The 20,190-nt window shown below is 33.4% G+C and overlaps 1 protein-coding gene across 5 annotated transcripts in view; it reads right to left on the reverse strand.

Annotated features, from left to right (window-relative positions):
- Positions 1-4,432: 4,432 nt before the first annotated feature.
- The window catches only part of LOC148284699 (uncharacterized), a 35,081-nt gene continuing 19,323 nt past the window's right edge, over positions 4,433-20,190 (reverse strand). For all 5 annotated transcript variants that reach the window (XM_088236517.1, XM_088236508.1, XM_088236502.1 and 2 more), the window contains 7 exons: positions 14,447-14,606; positions 14,293-14,364; positions 13,999-14,176; positions 12,395-12,586; positions 10,136-10,470; positions 7,071-7,215; positions 4,433-6,025 (listed from right to left, as the gene is read on the reverse strand). In XM_088236517.1, the coding sequence (XP_088092643.1) occupies positions 4,784-6,025; positions 7,071-7,215; positions 10,136-10,470; positions 12,395-12,586; positions 13,999-14,176; positions 14,293-14,364; positions 14,447-14,606 (2,324 nt within the window). In that variant the 3' untranslated portion in view covers positions 4,433-4,783. The remainder of the gene's footprint in view (positions 6,026-7,070; positions 7,216-10,135; positions 10,471-12,394; positions 12,587-13,998; positions 14,177-14,292; positions 14,365-14,446; positions 14,607-20,190) is intronic.

Raw genomic sequence — 20,190 nt, forward strand, 5'->3', positions numbered from 1 at the left:
GGTGAGGAAACACCGGGTCAGGTCGGTGGATGTCCATTTTTATGTGTTTCAAACTAATAATGGGATCTAACGGCAGTTCACATAAAATTTGACATAAAGGCTCTACTTTCCAAGATGAACTTGATTAAATTGAACAAGAAAAAAATGTATACAGGGTGATAAAGGGTGGATGTCAGTTAAATATTGGAAATAAAGCGGTAATTTAATATTAGTGAAAACCATTTAAGCTTTAAAAAAAACATCAATTCATTATTATTTATACTAAGCAGGTTCCTTTATATTTATAAGATTATTTTGATATTCAAGAGGTTCGAAAATTTCTTCTTTCTCAAAACTTAATTTTTGACATTCATCTTTTATTTTCTGTACCCTTCATTTGAAAATATTTTTGGGATTTAAAATAACAAAATACATGAGCAGTTTTCGAAAATTGGTGAGGAAAGAAGTATATGTTAACATGTTAACATGAGCAACACCAGCCTGAAGAAAGGGAAAAATGTTTCAATAAAACCGTTTTCATATTTACGTTAAGCACATTTATTATTCCATAAAATATGTATGATACATAGAAACACTTGTACTTTGATTATTTATTATACCACTAAAGAATGTACCTTAAGAATAATATAATCCAATGTCATATTATATAGGGTAACATGTTTAGGCTTTCCTATGCCCACCTTTATATAAATTAAACTTACATAAGAATATAAAGAAGTACAAATGCACTAAGCAAATAATCACAAATTTTCCTTAAGCTATTTCCTTTATGGAAGTTATATACCAAAAAAAAAATTAATTGCATTTGAAAATAGATAATTAAGTATATTTTATGCCTGAATATCACAAAAAAATGGAATTTTTTTCAAATTTAAATACAAAAAAAAACAGCACCAACAATGTTTATATTTTACAATGGCACATTTCAAAGCTGCGATGGAAATGGCACGTATAATCCATTTAATATGCCTCAAAACCAACGCAAAATCCAATTTATGCACTGAAATTACATTTATGTTTCAAATACCATTTCTTTTATAATTAAGTATCTAGAATATGTATTACACAGAACTCAATATCAAACAGGAAAAAATTCTGAATACATATTAATTAGGATGTTTTATACCCATGTACGTATTGACAAATAATGAGATTGAAACTTATTTTTGGTTAAATATTTCAAGTTATGGATATAATTCTCTAAAATAATTGTATTACTTTTCTATCACTGAACAATCTAAATAATATTAAATGACACATGGAATCAGTATTAACATTAAAACAAAATGAGTAAATGTATTGGATTACTTGTACAAATCAGGTGATAAGACTAGAATATAATCATTAAGTACGATTATTTTTTAAATGTAAAGAAGTCTATGAAAAACCTCAGGAATGAGGAAAATAAAATATATTTACGTAAGACATAACAAGAGGTAAACCTTTATTTGTAAATATATTTATGTAACTAAAATACTTGTTTTGTTAATTACGTTGAAGTTAGTGGAATTTATTTTATATTTGGAAATAAATCTATGGCACATATGTTGCGTAGTTATTGTTTGTATGTTAATGAATGTTAGTTTAATATTGCACAATATTTTTCATAAAAATTTATCATTCATTTCATAAATTATCTTATTCAATTTTACCGTGTAAATAATGTACAATCAACAAAATGTTAACGAAAAACTGGCATCATTTAAACTATTTTTTTTTTCATATAAACTTATCATGCTCTGGAAAATAAGGAAGAGATCATAGAGAAACATTTTGACTAAAATAATTAAAGATAACAAAGTATAACAAAGATATGGTACAAGAAAATAATCACGTAACTTTTTTTACCGTTAAGCAAGAGCCTAGTTTAAAAATAAATGTGAAAACTATGTTTTAACACATTAGAATGCTAATTATTATTATTGACTGGTGATTTTTTTACTGTGTTTAACACTTAATAAATAATAATTTCATGAAACTGTGATGGAAGAATTTCTTAAAATTAATGTTTTCACAAGTCGTATAAATTACCCTTAGCCAAAACCCATTGACATCCATCGATAAAAATATGACATTCCAGACTATTGGGGTAAAAAATAAATTACAAGTGATGTCTGAGAGCAAAATGAAACGTATCAATCATTCGGGAGATCTTGAAGCCCAAACATGCATACTTCATTTAAGGAAAACTTACAAAGCCTACAAATATTAATGAGATAGTGCATACTTATTACATAGACACTAAGCAATGTACATAATATAGATATCATATAAAAATAGTAAAACACCAAGCATTTAAACATTATTAACAGCTTAACAAGAGATCAAGAAAAAAAGTGCTTAAATTTAAAAAATAGGCTTTGCGTTTTTAAATGATCCAATGCATAAAAAGCGCCAACTTGTAATATGATTACTTATACTACAAATCCTGTTTTTATATCATTACTAATTCTAATGCTTGATTGTACATAAATCCAATATGACTAGCCCAACCTCTATGAGATTTGAGTAAAGACCATTTTATTGGATACATATAATATCAAATCTTTATAACATTACCATTTCACCTCACCTTATTAAACATCTATATTTATGACACATTTCATCGAAGGCAGCCTGTACATCGTACAGCTACAAAAGCTTTATATCAGTTTTGATAAAAAGTGTTTAGTTCAATACGGAGTGAAACGTACAAAGAATATACTTTGAGTATATTTAGAATGTAATAATTATTTTAGGTATAGAATGTACATAGAAAACTACTTCATTATAAAACTTGTCTATTAAATAGGAATGTAAAAAATTATGTAAAGTGGAATAAGATTCAAAATTATATTACTATCAAGATAAATATAACTTTTTGCTACTAAATAAATAAAAAATCGAGTAATTTACAATAATTATGCGGTCTTGACAGATATATTTTTTTAGAAAAATGGCCATGCTAGTAATTGTCACATGTTTACTAAAAAATATTATACTCACTCCGTATGTGTTAACGTTGATTATAAAATATACAATACATTGCTTTAACAATAATTTTAAATGCTTTTATCCATAAATTTTACGTAGAACTTAAAATGATAAGAAGCTACATAATAATATATGGTAGATTTTTTAAATACATCTTAAACTATAAAAGGATTACTGTAAAACTTCAATTCAACATTTTATTCAATTTATCATTTATGATTATTTGCGACCCCATTGATTTTCATATATTATGCATTTATAACATAACAACCCGATATAGTTATGACATTTTTTCTGTCATATATTATCTATTGCCAGCATTTTTCTATGGCAAGACCCAATTAAAATTTTATTGTATACAGCGTGTTCATTAAACCCTATCACATCCGAAACCACGATGATCAGTATGAGCAAGAAGACATATTGGCACATTAAAATAAATTTTTAGAACAAATAAATTTTAAAAAAATAAAATATTAAAAAAAGCTAATGGTTTCTTACTACTGCAGGGGTGAAACGAGGAGGGGGAGGGGGAGTCTGATACACCACAGACCGCGCGGCCACGCCCCCTTCGCTTCTCCCCTGCAGATGTAAGCAACCATTTGTTAATTTTTTAATTTTTTTTTTTAATCTTTGTTCTAAATAAAAAAAATATATGCTAATATGTCTTCTTGCCCATACTAATCATCGTAGTTTCGGATGTGACAGGGTTTAAAGAACACCCTGTATAATGGTTTAACTCTCTGTACTAGTTCTCACCTAATGTTACATATCCTTTGGGAAATTTCCAGATTTCATTTCCACAAATTCGACTATGAAATGAGTAATGTCGTACCTAACTTCAATGTTAAAATTATTGAGATGTTTAAGTTTCTATATTAAAATCGTATACTAAATAAAAATGATGGGACAAGAAAAAAGTCGTTTAAATGCAGTTTTCTTTAGTATAAGAATGGTTATAAGTGGCATGTGATACTGTTTTGATGTTGATCTACTTTTGGCTTTTTTAAACATGGGATGATTTTTTATTTTAATTTATGGAAACCAGGGTGATGAAAAGTCCAATCAGTGTTGATTGGGGAAATTATTTGTATGAAATTGCATAGAGAAATGAAACTTGGGATATTTCGGCTTAAAAAGTGGACAAACTTCAAATTGAAGGAAGTAAAAATGAAGTTTTACTGTAAAGAAATGTAATCGATTTATACGATACATTTACAGTACCTTATTATAAATTGTCATATACAGTTGCTCCAACAAAAAGTACAATCAAAAAAACATTTTTTAATAATAAAATAAACAGGTCTTTTTTAAAAAATAAAATATAATGAAGTATTTTCAATACGGCGAGAGAAAGTATGTTTTAGAAAATAGCTATTGTGTACTTATCATTAAAAAGGTGCAAAAATGAAACGTTTTAGAAATAAATACACATAATATTGTCATCCATGAAGGAAAATTTTTCATCAGAATTACAAAATAAATCTCTATGGGAAAAAAGTACAAAATATCAGAGATCAAAAGAATGGATAACATAATCTATAATGAGAAGATAATAAGTAGAAACAATTAACAACTTTTGTTAGTAGAGTAGATTTCGAGTTTATGTCTGCTGTGTAGAAAGTGGACTAAAAAATACATTTTCTATAAATAAAAGGCAATTCTGATAAAATGCGTTCGTGGATGACAATATTATGTGCACACATTGATTTTTAAATAATAATATAAAAAACTATGATTTTTTAAACAAATATTTACTAAGGTAGTAAGTTGACACTTATCTACATGCTACATACCTATTTAATATAATTTAGTGCTGTGGATACATCTCCAATGTACAATCAGTTGTTATGTACTTATCAATAATTGTAGGTTCATCTTTCAAAAAAGTACCAGATCTTTCCATCGGAGGAATAGAGGCCTGTTTGGCTTCAAATATTTCTTCAAGAGATGGTTCTACTTTTTTGCCTTGATTATCATTTGACTTTGCTTCATTGTTACTAGAACCATTAGATGCGCACTTAGTATCAATATTTGGCTGAACAGATTTAGCTTTAGTGCTCTGTGTCGGGTTGTAGAGGGAGTGCCTCGATTTAGTCGGACCACCGCTCTTTACGTGTTCATCTGGTTTGGTCCTTATTGCAGTTTTAGTAACAGCTTTGATGGCAACTTTTTCTTTCACTTTAGGCAATACTTTTTTATTACTGAGAGTTTTGTTGGAAATAATTTTCCTTGCGTCTAAGAGAGGTGATGATATCTTGGTAAGTTGTACATTGTTTTGATTACTTCCATTTATTTGAGGTTTTTTCAATGGAGTTACTTTGTTTTTACTCTCCACAGTGAGCATTTTGGATGTTTTAGTGTTGTTTTTCACTAAAGATAAGTTCCGCATTGGCTTTTTGTTGACATCTTTTTCTTTAGATAGACGTAAAGAATTAATATTTTCTTCACTCTTATGAACCGCAGCAGGTATCATAGATGTTCTATTTGATGAAAGTAATCTGGGTACTTTGGTATCCGATTGATTTCTAATTATCTTATCTGTCTGGGTGGTTTTAAGAGATTTTGTTGGAGAAGATTCAGATAAAGACTGCTCGGATTTTTTCAAGATTATTGTTTCTGTGTTTTTGGAAGAATTTTGTTCATTTTTCATTAAAAATGGTGGACCACGTTTCAAAGCTGGGCTTGTATTGCGAGATGATTCACCAGAGGAAATGACAGGTTGACTGACTAAATCACTTGTGCTTTTATACACAGGTCTCGGTTCCAAGTATCTCGATTTAGTATTCTCAAACCTCGAATTCCGACAACGAGGAATCAGACTTTTGTGTGTTTTGGAATCCTGGGACTTGTTGATAGCTGGAAGACTACGCTTGGATCCATTAAGGGCTGAATTATCAGCATGGTTTGACTGACTGTAGATTGCTGTAGAAACTTTGGAGCTGCTAGAAGCACTTCGAGTACTACTAGTGCCAGTAGTAGAATGACTCTGGATAGTTCTTCTGATTTGGTGCAAGTCTAACACCTTGGCACCATTCACATTCTGCTTCTCCTAAATAAATGCAATTTTACTATTTAAGTATTTGTTATATACTATTATTTATACAGTATAATGTAAAGACCTAATTCTAATGACTATGATTAAAATAGATTTTGAATATTAAGATCATTTTACAGGAAGAAATATTAAATTCTGTATAGGGGCATAAGACTGTTTTACCTCCCGGCTTCCAGAATCAACCTGACTCTGGTTATGCCGATTGGAAGAGCAATCAGGCAGCTGGACATAATCACTTTGCAGATTGACGTCTTTCACATCAGTGAGACAATGTTTATGAGACAAATACTCTTGCTATTGGAGATTATTATACCTTAATTATATCAAACCATTGCTTGAGGGTTCCTGGTTCGATATGTTGTCCCAATATAACGCCTTAAATATTTGGTTATTTGTAATGTTATTTTGGTAAAATAAATTAATTTGAAAATGAAAAAATAAGAAAACTTTTTTCTTTTTTCTTGTTTTTGTATACATAAAAACTTATTTTTATTGTAAATATTTGTTTTTATATATCAACTATTGTTATATTGACAAAAAAAAAACTGAAACACAATTTATTTTTAATGCACTCTTAGCCCCTTACAGCATTTCAAACTTCCTCCGGCGATATTAACATTAGTCTATGTTTTGATTACATTTTCTTGCAGTTATTTTATTCCTCAATTGAAGGTAACTGGAATTACCATATTTTAATTATATCCAAATGTTTGTAGACTAATACTGGAATTCAACTCACTTAGGATTTTACTTAAAGATACGAATATCTCAACAGGCAAAGGAAATAACATTTTGATAGATATCTCAACTGTGATGAAGGAATTATTCGAGAATGTGAAAATCCAGGCATTTACAGAACTTATGACCTGTCGTTAGCTGATAAATCAGCTAACTTAAAAGTTATCACTTTACACACTGTAAATGCCTATATTTCCATATTCCCCAATAATGCCTTCATTTGGTTGAGAAATCCATTAAAATTACTTCCTTCATCTCTGTCGAGATATTGGTCTGGTTGGAATCAGGTCGAAATTGTTACCTCAGTCCTCGGTGCCCTAACGAGACATGATAGTTCTTGAAGACGAGTGCGTGTGCGTGCATCCAGAGCATTCCAGGCAGGAGTCCGTACTAGGCTGCGCCAAGCGCCGGCTCGAACCAGGACACCTTCGCATCGTACGACCAACCTGAAAATTCATCTAAATAATGACTACCGAATTCATACACCAACACCCTAGGTTTGATTTTAGGTATACCTACATACAGACTTAGAGTTAATCCAATATTTTTGTGAGTAAATATTATATTTGAACCTCAGTTACTAAAATTTTTTCTTTCTCTCTTTCAGAGTGGAATTTCAAGTTTCCCATTAAAAACTCAAATAAAACAACAAATCTGCATCGATTAATACCTTTAAATTGTATGTTTTCTAGTATGTATATTTGCTGAATCACCTTATAAAATAAAGTGAATAAATAAAAATAATCTACAGTGCATTCTTTCTATTTATTTATTTTTATTGAAATTGAAAAAAAAATTTTTTTCAGGCATTGTCTAGTATGTCAGCCAAAGACAGGTCATAAGCCCTGTAGATGCATACTTCTATATTACCTTCTCTAAAATGTTCTTCATCTCTGTTGTAATATGTTAAAAATAAACTGTTCTCTAAACCAATGAATCTGGAATCTTATTATTTAAACTGTACTGATAATTTGCACTGGCCAATTCGATCACACCAATTTTCGAAAACTCCGTGGAGCATTTCCGACTGTATGGCGCCAATAACAAGATAAACGTTGGCCTTAAGTTTGTAGGATTTTGGATGTGGTGGTGATCCTACCCCCAGTTGGAGGTGGACAAAAAACACGATGTTGGTGTTCCAAGGTGTATTTAAAACATGTCCAATAAATATATGGAACTTTGTTGTGTAGTGCGAGCATAGCGGCGATGATGTGTTGAACTGACTGCACTTGAACTACATGCTGGAACTGATTTGCAGCACGACTTGTTTGAGCTAACTTGTTGCGCTGACTCTTCGGGCTGACTGGTTGTTACTTTGCCCTGTAGTCTCTTTATAAGCTGCATTCCGTCTTCATGGCAGGAACGATATTATTGTACTGAAGGACGTTGCTTTTATTTAGACAGGCATTTTATGTGCAATACTGTTAGTCTAGCAGAATATTATTTATTTCTTTATAAACTCCCAGACGGCTCTTACAATATTTAATTAATGAGTACATAAAGTATTATAGCAATCAACATTAAATATAATCATAATTATTTCACTAATGAGTTAATAATTTATTTTTTTTAAACGAAAAAGGAAATAAAGTAAAGATGAATAGAAATCAAAAAGAGGAGAATTGGGGGATGGCCATTCAATGGAAAGAATAGCTAATTTAATTGCAGCACTAGTGGTGTGGAGCAAGTCCAACAGATCAGCATAATTATTTGCTGTTCTGTGGATGCGTGCCAGGGGACAATGGCGGGTGAAGTTTGTCCTATTGTACTCGCATTGGAACATGTTTTGGAGTCTTTTTTAGAAATGAACAACTTGCCATATTTTTTGGAAATTCACAATATTTTTCCGGCTGAATGGCACCAATAACAAAACAAATGGCCTCAAGTTCAATGATCCTTTCTTTAGAAATTAGAAACTAACACTCTAGCAATGGAAAGCGATTCATGACTAAATTGCAAACATTATTGTACACAAATGACAGGAGATGTCAAACATTCACATATTACCTAGCTGGTGTAATCTAAGGATTGGATTTTAATTATATGATTTTTTACATTATTTTATTATTACATTTAATGCTACAGGGTGAGGCAGAGCCGACTGATTAGTTTTAAGGGGACAAAAATGAATGATATAACTTAAAGAAAAGCGGTTTATTTTATTAAAATTAGTAGGTAATCTCATTCTTTACATCATGTTTTGAAAATTACAAGATAATAATCATGGATAACTTATATAGCGCCATTTTCGTAATATAATACCTCAAGATGATGGTGTTGTCAGCAGCAATGCATTGATGAAGTGATTTCTGAAGTTTTCATGTGATTTCTGGCACATTTCGGTGGGTACGGCAACGTTTATATTTTAATGAAGATGCCGTGGGTTATTTTCAGCCCAATATCTAAAATACTATTTATTGACAGTTCCAGATATGAAAATGGACTTCCCATCGCTACAGAAAAAAGTTGCTCCTTGAGGAATTTGGTGAAGGAATTCCTAACACTGATTTTAGTGGTTTGCATAGTCAATAACACAAAATTCTTGAACAAGTATTAATTTGTTGGGATGAAACAACAATTCTTTTTTTTTTTTTTTTTTTTTTTTTATTAACATACACGGCATAATTGCCTTTTACAAATTTATAATATAAACATATAAGGTTTGATATTTTTTAAACTACATATTTGCACTCAAAACTTAGGAACAATAATCAAGCCTAAAAATTATATAACATAATATTTAAGAAAAAAAAAGTTTAAATAAAACAAAAGTTTGAAATAAAAAGTATACGAGAACTTTAAAAATTAATATAAAAAGTAAATCAAATTTTAAACATAATAAGGTTTATAATAAAAATATATATAAAAACAGAAAATCATATATGAAGTAACTACATTAAATATGATTACTACTCATCTTTGAAAAAGTTTATAAGGTCCCATCAAATGGCGGTGTAACATCCCTGTAGCAACTGTGTGCTTCCGATATAAGTGTTTAGACTGCTCAATTGTGATCCACCTTCCCTTATATCAGGGTAATAATACTTTCTTCCAATTATCAAATACAATATTTGATTGTGTTAGCAGAAGGGAGAGAAACAGTTTGCAAAAATAAAAAACACTTTGCGATCACAACCAAAGCGTGATCACTGATATTTTTGTAAAATGCGCACACGACAAAACCTCGATGCACTTCAGTCCAACTCATGAAAACGACTAAAAACGGGATGATGGTGAGAACACAATGACACTACCTTAACCCCAGACCAAACAATGACCCCTCAAAACTCGTCAGTCAACTAAACCGCACCCTGTATTAGCTAAACTACATGAAGGGATTAAAATAATTCATATATACAAGTATACCTTCTGAGGAGGTCGAGAAAAGCGGCGGAGGCGTGCGCGGCCTCTTGGGTCATAAGGCGGTGCGCCACAGCGAGTGCCTCGCAGGCCACCCGAGGAGCGGCGCGCTCGGCGGCCGCGGCAAGCGCGTCCTCCAGGCGCGGAGGCGCGCGCGCGACGGCTAGCGCGCGTAACGCCGGCGCGCGCAGCACGGCCGGCAGGCGTGCGCCCGCCAGACGCACGCATGCGCCTAGCAGGCGCCTCGCAGCAGCCGCCACACCCGCGCTCCAGCGGCAGCGCGGCAGCAGCGCCAGCACCTTATCGCAGTCGGCCACTGTCTCCAACACATTCTCCGCAGTCTGCGAATTATATACTTGTTTATTTATTTATATTTATTGTTGTGCTCACAGTGCCTAGTTGGTTAATACCTACACAGAAAATATTCCAAAAAAATATTCCAAAAAAATATACACCTAACACAGTAACAATTACGTACATAACACAATATCATCACCTTAATTTGAATACAACATAATATATTATGTCACTAAATAATAACTTTACAGGGGACAATAAAAACTTCATCAATCATTAATTTTATATTACAAATTTACTTCCGCAGATTTTTTTTTCCAAAACTCGAGGCCTTATTGTAAAAAAAATTGACTATACATTTTTGATTCAAAGTATTGTCCATCGCTGGCCACTACTTCCTCGGGCAGCTATCTTTCGGGCAGCATAAGAATCCCGCGTTGAAAAAACTAGTAATGTTTTGAAGCGATCCACAAATCGATCAAATTTTTTACTTCTTCATAAGACCGCAAGTACTGGTCAACCTGGCCATGTGCCATTGATAGAAACAAGTGATAGTCTGAGGGAGCAATTTCAGGACAATACGGCGGGTGGGGTAGGACATCCCATTTCAATGTTTCCAAGTCTGCATTGACCACTTTCATAACGTGGAGTCCAGCATTGTCATGCTGCAAAACCACTTTATCGTGTCTCTGGTTTTGTTTTCCAATTTCCTTTTGAATTTTGCTTCTGAATCATTCTCACGCCCCTAGCACACCTCCGCTGCGAAATACAAGTAGCGAAACCAATGGATGAATTCCGCTGCGATCAAGTGTGGTTCGAGTAGCGGAACTGGGCGTCGGAACGTCACCCGAGTCAGTTTAGTTGAGGCAATCGCAGAGAAATGTCGTCGTTATCATAGTCAGAGGAGGAAGCAATATTATTGTGGACTTTAACTTTGAAAAGGCGAATTTGGGTGCACGAGATTAATGAAAAAGGTAGAAATTAGGAGAAAACCGATTATGTAAAGAACAAGAGTTACATGAAGATCGCTTCTATACATATTTTAGAATGAGCCCAGAGTTTTGTAAGAGTAATAGTAGCAATGGTAGGATTAAATGATGTGTGCCACCATTTTGACGATAATGTTATCTTCATTAAGTACAAATAAATAATTATACATAATGTTATCCTATGAACAAATAAATAAATATACAAATTCATGTAATACAGTCTATTTTTATTATAAAAAGACTACATATCATCCGCATTTAATTTCCTCTGGATTTCTCTCCATGCTCGCAATTTTTTCATATTCTTTTTATAGTCTGGATGATTTAATAAATAGAGAATAGGTCTATTTCTGACCTCTTGAATAAATTTTTCAGTGAAATCGACGTCCATTTTATGAAAAAAATGTATTTTTGCTTTTTATTTTTGTTGACTTCCACAAACACGTGCGAACACAACACAGCACCGCAACAAAGTGGCGGCCGGAGCGTGGAAGTGTGACTGGCGTCGGAGCAGATCAACGAAACTGCGGGGGGAAAGAGATAGAATTATAGTCAAATCTATGCGTTTGAACAGGCAGTTTTGCTAGTGTTCCGCTTCTCCTACATACGGACAAGACATGGCAAAATTACTGCGGTTCCGCTATTATGGTTTCGCAGTGGAGGTGTGCTATGGGCGTCATAGTTTTGAAGTTGCTTGTTGAGTCAATGATCGTCCAATGATCGTCTCAATGATCTAGCCAGTTCTCTATTAATTCAACTATTAGAACCACACCCATAAATCTGACATATGTTACCTAAGTATCAAAAGACTTGATTTTGAGAAAGATTGTGTATGTGAAGCAAGCTAGTCTAAGAAAGCTCTCTTCTTACCTTGTCAGCTCAAGCATGTGCAAATACATTGTGCTTGAGATTTTAGTCAACTCATATAAATATAAACTAATAATTTTACGAAAATAAATAAATACTGAATAGAACTCACCATATAAACAACATGTTGCTGGTAGCATTTGTCAATGAGTTCTCGGGGCAGAGCCGCAAATTCTTTGGTGGGCCAAATGCGAACAAAATATTTGGTTATCCAGTCTAAACTCTTTCTGTAGATCTCATCTAATCCATATGCAGATGAGAGGGGAAGACATTCCAACACACCAACCGAGCAAACTGTACATGGCTAGACAATAAATAACACATATACAATACAAATCTTCAAAAAATCTGACTAGTAACCATTTCTAAACCAAGTTACGGTCCTGTGGTTGGAACCCCACTCTACAACAACTTGATTCCCGTTTCCATTTCCTTGGGTAAATCATAAGAATGCAAAATATTTCTTGTTTTATTAAATAAAATTATTGTGTTATAAAATAAACTTTAATTTTACAATGACTTATAATGAAGATCTACAAAATACTGATGCAATCAATAACATTTGTTAGATTGATATATTTTACAACAAAGACAAATCATTTTGAGAAAGGAGTACATGAAAGTCTAGGCATTTACAGGACCTCTAACCCGGATCTGTTTTAGGGGCCCTGTGGCCCCTTTTTAATTCCGCACACTACAAAGCAACTTTTGAGATAATGAAAGGATTTGCTATTTAAGATTTAACATTTACTGCTTTCAATACCTATCACCCTCAGTGTAACCAATATCCTTCTACCAAGGCCTGAGAGTCTTGACTGTCAATAATAATAATGAATGAGGCTATTATACATATACATTGAATATTCTATTTATGCATGAATTTTTGCCGCGTTGTGTTAATGTAAGTGCAGTAAAATAATTCGGGACAAGGATTAGATATGTTACATAAAAAATGTTTTAAATAATTAAATCAGCGCAGTCAATAATTCCATCTACAAGCTTGAATAAAATCATTAAGGCTGTAGTATAATGAAAAGAAAGGAAATCATATTATTTTTCCATTTTAAAACACCTTTCTTTCAAAATCGCGCTATTAAAAAAATCCAGTAAATAAACATAGAGAAAAACAATAATTTTTATATAACTAAAATATAGTTACTTTTCGGCCAGCAGATTACGCTTCTCAGAATTAAGACTAAACTTTGGTATGTACATAAAGATAAAGTGTTTTAGTAAAATTTGTATAATTGTAAGATAATGAATAGAGCAGGAAAGTTATTTAAGAAAAAAAAATGGTTTTCAAAAATAAATACTAGCAACAATATTTTTAATATGTCCGAATGTTTTTAGACATACTGGATTTCACTCTGCAGGGAGTTATTAAGATCTAAATATATTGCAATAGAGAAAGGAATATGGAAGTCTAGGCATTTACAGGGTTTTTGACCTGTCATAGTCTGTTTGTAACATTCACCATTCTGCCTACATTTAAACATCTTATATTTTCTCAACTCTTCCATCTGTTGACTTTTGTGAAAAGTATAAGAGCTGTCAACCTAAATTTCCTAAGTCATTTGTACTTCCTCGCTATACTAGGGCACAAGAGGATAAATGACACTGGCCATACTACAATAGGAATACAATGCTTTTGTAGAAAACACTAAATATTTTAATATTATTTTTAATTATACAATTCATGGATTAAATAAAACATACCTTATGAAAGAGGTGACAGTATTTCACTTTCAGTGTATACATGACCACTTCCTTTAAACCTTCTAATGAGAGCATATCTGATAGAGCAGCTAGTTCAAATATACTGATGGAATCTGGGATTGTTGAAGCTCCGGAGTATATGTGGCACAGGGCAAAATGAACCACGTTAAAAGAAAATCTAAAATAAAAACACAAATAAATTAGATAGGTTCGGTCCTAGAAGCCCAGGCTGGTCAACTGCTGCTTGAAAACCCAATTTTAAAAAAAACATGTTTAAGATTTATGTTTACACACCCATCGAGAGATATGACATCTCCAGAGCTCTGGACCCAACATCCACTCAAAATTCCAGCAAAATAAAGGCATCTGAAATATAAGAAATATTTTGATATTATACAAATTGGAAATGCTTCAGACAATTATTATTAAACTGGTTTATTGGTCTTACCTAGAAGACAGAATACATTTATGTGCTCTGATTTTCCTTCCACCAACATCTACAGTAACATCTGGGGCTATTTCCTCTAAGAACATTCTAAGGAGATCCTCACCCAGGCGAGATTTGCAATGCGAAAGGCTACTGGATTGCTGGTCGTCGATACTGGCATCTGCAGTGGATTGCATTCATAAATATATTTACACTTTCTAATTAACATAATTTCTAAAATACACATTTTTTCCTATCTCGTCGGGTTTCTTGCACAAGTTGGTAACTACATTTTAATAGTTGTGAGATATTGAACTTTTAAATTTAAAGCTCTTCCCAAATCAACACTTCATGCAGGCGCCATGGCACAGTTGGTAAGACGGCCAGCTGTGAAACTGGCGTCACAGATTCAATTCCTGCCAGTTGCAAAAAAAAAATCCAAGAAAGATTTTTTTTCCATTGGTCTGGGTGTTGTGGTGTATTTTTCATTACCTCCTTCCATATCCCCTCTTTCCCACCTACTGACAAGCCTCTAAATAGAGGCTTAGCGGGTTATTCCTTTTTTTTTATATTAAAACAATGAAAGCTGCTAGTTGAATATTTTAAAATATTCATTTTTGTATTTATAAAATATGAAATATTTTTATTTGCTTTTTAAAAAATTATTATTTAATGCCATTTTATTTTTTAAAAATGTGTAGTTCCCAAATTGTACCAGAAACCCGATGATATGTATTACAAAAAACAATATTTTTATCTCTTCTACAGTAAGTAATTTAATAATCAATCCTTCACGGCATACTTTTATTATTGGTCAATTTATTATTTAACGAGCTGAACCCGGCAATGCTTTGCTATTGCTAGATTTCAGTACATACTCATATATATATATTAAATAAACACAATCAAAAGTTTGATATCAATTATTGTATTTAGTCCAAATTAAATATGTAGATATACATTATTATTTATGTGTTTCGGTTTACATAAATTGTGAGGACAAAGAATATTGATAAATAGGTATTCGAACATTGTTTTCATGTCACTGTCTTTCGATGCCTCCCCGATACTGTGCGAAAAAGAAAACTGCATGTCAGACCTTTTGTTAGAATAGACAAAATCGACATTTCGTTTTCCCGTTTCCCACACCTCAAAAGTCAAACGATTTTGTTATTTTTTAGACAGAGTATCAGAATAAAATTTTCTGTATTGGTACGTTCTGCGTTTTTCAAAAATAGTTTGTATACCATGCGCCCGAAGACAGCAGATTAAACTGTGTCTAGTTCCCATAATAAACTATTATTGTAAAAACAAAACAATAGGGACACGCCAATAGTAAATATCTCTAGTGTGTAAAAAATCACTGCTCTAGTGTCATTATCCAGAGAGAAAATACAGGAATACGTTTGAATGAAGAAAATTCGGACCACGTTTCCTCTTAAGATTAAACATTATTTAGTATACTTACAAAACTTTACTTCATAATACTTTTATGTAACCATAGATACAGGTTCGGTGTTTTTAAATAAAACCATCAACATGGATAGGTACTTGTTTATGATTGAATTCCAAAAGTTAAAATAATTCATTTTCAAATATAGAATTCTTTTTGCAAATTGTTGCGCTGGGGAAACAAGGTTATACTCAACATCGATGGCTTATCAAAGACCTAATAAAACTTTGCACTTTGCTATTCTACAGTGGAATGGCAGAAGTACAATTTCTAATAAACATGAACTGACGTCATTACTACTTGAGCATAAAATAAATGTCGCCGCTATTTCTGAGACCTGGTTTGTTCCAAATCGGAACTTTTCAATTCCAGAGTACTCTCGTCTCCGTCAGGACCGTCCTGATGGGAAAGATGGAGCAGCCCTTTATACCCATTTTCCCGTATTGTACTCCCACATCCCTCTCCCATATTCATTATCATTTAAAGCAGTAGCTGCTACTATCGATAACATTTCTTTTGTCTCCTTTTATATTCATCCAAATCTTGACTTAGATTCCCAGTACTGGGATGCAGTGGTCCCAAAATTATCCAAATCCTTTTACATTCTAGGGGATTTTAAGGCCCATTCCCAGACGTGGGGTTGTGGGTATGCAGATAGATCTGGAAATTCGATTTTATCATTTATCGATAATCAAATAATGTGCGTATTAAATTATGGCTCTCAAACTAGATTATATCACCCTTCACAGAAGCCGAGTGCGGTGGACTTATCACTATGCTCATCTGGCTTAGTGACGTCTTCCTCTTGGCTGTTATTAGAGGATCCTCTAGTGATTATTTCCCCATAGTTACAATGACATCATCTCTTCCTATCAAAACACCTCAGTCAAATAAAGTAAAATTTTCATTATACAAAACAGATTGGAGTAAATATACAGAAACTTTAATAAATAGTATGTCATATCTAACAACGCTAGTTAATCCAGAAGATATTTTTGAAGCCTTTCCCACATTGCTTTCAGCAATTCAATATGCGGTTAAAATATGAGCGCCTTCTTCAAACCACCATAATATGTCACGTAATGTAATGTGTAACATGTAATGCTCCTTGGTAGGATAGTGAATGCACTGATATGCACAGAGAGCAAAAGTATCGAGTTCATTTTAGTTTTTTTGGTTTTAATTTTGTGTTCCCACAAACATGACAACATCTTCATTCGCATTTGTTTTTTAGGGTTCGGCAGAATCAACTAGGGAATGTGATACATTACTCCCCTCGGAAAAAATCTGTGTGGAGTCTGGCTTGTCGAGACTGTGGGATGTGGTGTCCTTATAATTGGTATTTTATATTTTGCTAATAGTCGCGTTGTAACATTTTCTTGTAAATATGGAAATCTTATTGTTTTGCCCGTTACAAACCATCACGCCGTTTCCCCATAGGGGTAGGCAGAGAGGATAGAACGCCACAACACTCTATCTTTGCATACAGATCTCGCTTCCTCTACATTCATACATCTTCTCATGCACGCGTGCCGATTATTCGGACTTTTGACAAGTCCATCTTTAAGTATTTGTTGGATTTGGTCATGCCATGTCTTTCTCGGTCTTCCTCTATTTCTGCATCCATCCATAAAATGAAGTTAATAAATACAAATCTATAAAATGAAATGATACCTTTTTGTACCATTTTAAAGATTTCCTCATGCGTGTTACATTACTAAGGATCATATCAGCTTTATCCACTGTTATCCACATTTATTATAATTTATTATGCATTTTGGCTTAATTATTTAAATTCAATTCATTTCTTTTTTCAATTCAATTCATTTATTTGAAAAAATAACATGTACATAACAAACTAAAATTTAAGGCATGCATATTATAACAAGAAAAAAAAACATTAGAGGCTTTTGTCAAAGTAAAGGAGAATCCTGCTCCAAAAAACCCCTTCGGATACATGGAACAGATCAACATCCAGAGCGATGTTGTTCAGCATAGCTGTAGCCCTTCCAACAGGCATAACCATCGGAAGGTTGATCCTGTATATCGAAAAATGAAACAATCTATGCTGATGCTGTCTTAAGTAATTATCAGGAACATACAAACCAATGCTCAACATAATCTCAGGATTTTCGACCATACCGCGCAACAATCGATAAAAATGTATGGTCAAATACACATTCTTTCTAGTCTCTAAACTGTTGTAGCCAAGCATACCCTGGAGAAACTGGGTCGGGTAGAGCCAAGAATAATACCCCGCACTCTCTCATGTAGAGATAGAAACTTCTTTTGGAATTTCTCTATCATAGATGTGCAATAATAATCCTGTGCAATAATAATCCTGTGCAATAATGCAGTTTTCCAGTTGGCTCCATGGAGTTGTCGTGCATTGTTGTCAACATATGGACCGCTCTCTTGTCACACCATTTCAGGGTAATAATGGAGTGTCGTCTTTAGCTTACACTTACCCCTTTGTCCCACACACATTAGTTTTATTTTCATAAAAATATTTAAATAATACCGGACTTGAATACCAAATCATACCATAATTTGTGCCCTTTTCCAATATGATATTTTTAAAGTGTAGTGACTACAGCTCTTTATATTCTAAAATTTTGATCATCTACTATGTCCGTTCCTTCTCCACAGAAAATGATAAAATCTAAAATATATTGTGTTGTCACATCCCACAACACAAACAATTTAATTCCAAACCAATGTCCTTTTGACGGGATATATTTCTTAAATCTTCCCTTGAATGCTATCATGCTTTCATCTGTGCATAAGTTTTTGTGTGGAACCATTATTTTTTTGAAATTTTTTCTCATGTGGTCTATTATATTGTTAATTCTGTCAGAAGACAATGTGTCATTTGGATTTGTAAAATCAACTGATACCAATCCCTTGGCAATGTTTACCCCAGTGCTGTTCAATAGATAAATGCTTACATTTCGCCATCACCATAGACAGAGCGTAAAAAATATATAATTCGGGTACAGTGATAACTTTCCATTTGTGTGTGCGAGAACTTAGCCATTGTTCTTTACTTGTACGAGGGTTGTCTGAAATGTTTCCGACCTCAGCATGAAAATGGCAGCACTTGTCAACGAAAATTAGGGAATGTGTTTGCGCTTGCGTTAAAAGGTACCCATAAAAATTTCGGTCGTTTTGGACGCGCAGTTATTTTTTGACAGTCAATTGAGTGAATTTCTATAAGTGTTTAGGTAAAAATTGAAAAAAACGAGTATCGAGCTGTTGTAAAATATGAAAGGCAATTCGCCTACGCAAATTAAAGACGAGTTAGACACTGTGACTCTGCTCCATCGTATACCACAGTAAAATGTTAGGCAGCTGAATTTAAACGTGGACATACCAGCTTGGATGACAACGAACGTTTGGGACGGCCAAAATCTGCAACCACTGAAAATAACATCGCCCAAGTTCACTAAATGGTGCTGGACAACCGTTGGATTAAGGTAAGAGAGATAGCAGTCTATGAACATGTCCAAAGAACGTGTTTGTTGCATATTAAAACGAGACTTGGGCATGAGAAAGCTGACGGCGTGCTGGGTGCCGTGTTTGCTCACTCCGGACCAAAAACAGGTTTTTTTTAATTTATTTTTTTAAATAAAGAAATATTTGCAATCTTATGATTTACCCAATATTTAATTTTGAGGGCCATTTTCAACGAGTTGTAAATAACTCACTATTAGAAAATGGGAATCAACTTGGGGTAAAGTAGGATTCGAACCACAGACCTTTGGTCCGTGAGTCCAAGACACTAGCCACAGGACCACAGCCCGATTCAAATGAACATTTGGACCGCTCTGTTGGCGCAGTTAAGGCGCAATAAATCAGACTTTTGGCGCCGATTAACTATGGTAGATGAAACTTGGATTCACCATGCTACTCCAGAAACAAAAAATTAGTCCAAACAGTGGACTGCAAAGGGGGAATCGGGCCTAAAAAAGGCAAAAACCGTTCTTTTGGCTGGGAAAATTATGGCGACTGTTTTCTGGGATAGTCATGGAGTTATCTTCATCGATTACCTAAAAAAAGGAAAAACTATTACGGGAGCATACTACGCATCATTCATTGATAAGTTGAAGACATAAATCACGGAAAAACGCCCACATTTAAAAGGAAAAAAAATTGTTTCACCAAGACAATGCACCTTCTCAGACCTCAGCGGTTGCCATGGCAAAAATCCACAAATTACGGTTTGAACTGCTTGACCACCCTCCTTACCAGATCTAGCCCCGAGTGACTTTTGTTTGTTCCCTAAGCTAAAAGTTGCGTTCGGAGGACAGAG

This window comes from Micrasema longulum, unplaced genomic scaffold (assembly GCF_059751315.1).
Source record: "Micrasema longulum isolate JH-2025_06_02 unplaced genomic scaffold, ASM5975131v1 h1tg000097l, whole genome shotgun sequence".
NCBI classification, from domain to species: domain Eukaryota; kingdom Metazoa; phylum Arthropoda; class Insecta; order Trichoptera; family Brachycentridae; genus Micrasema; species Micrasema longulum.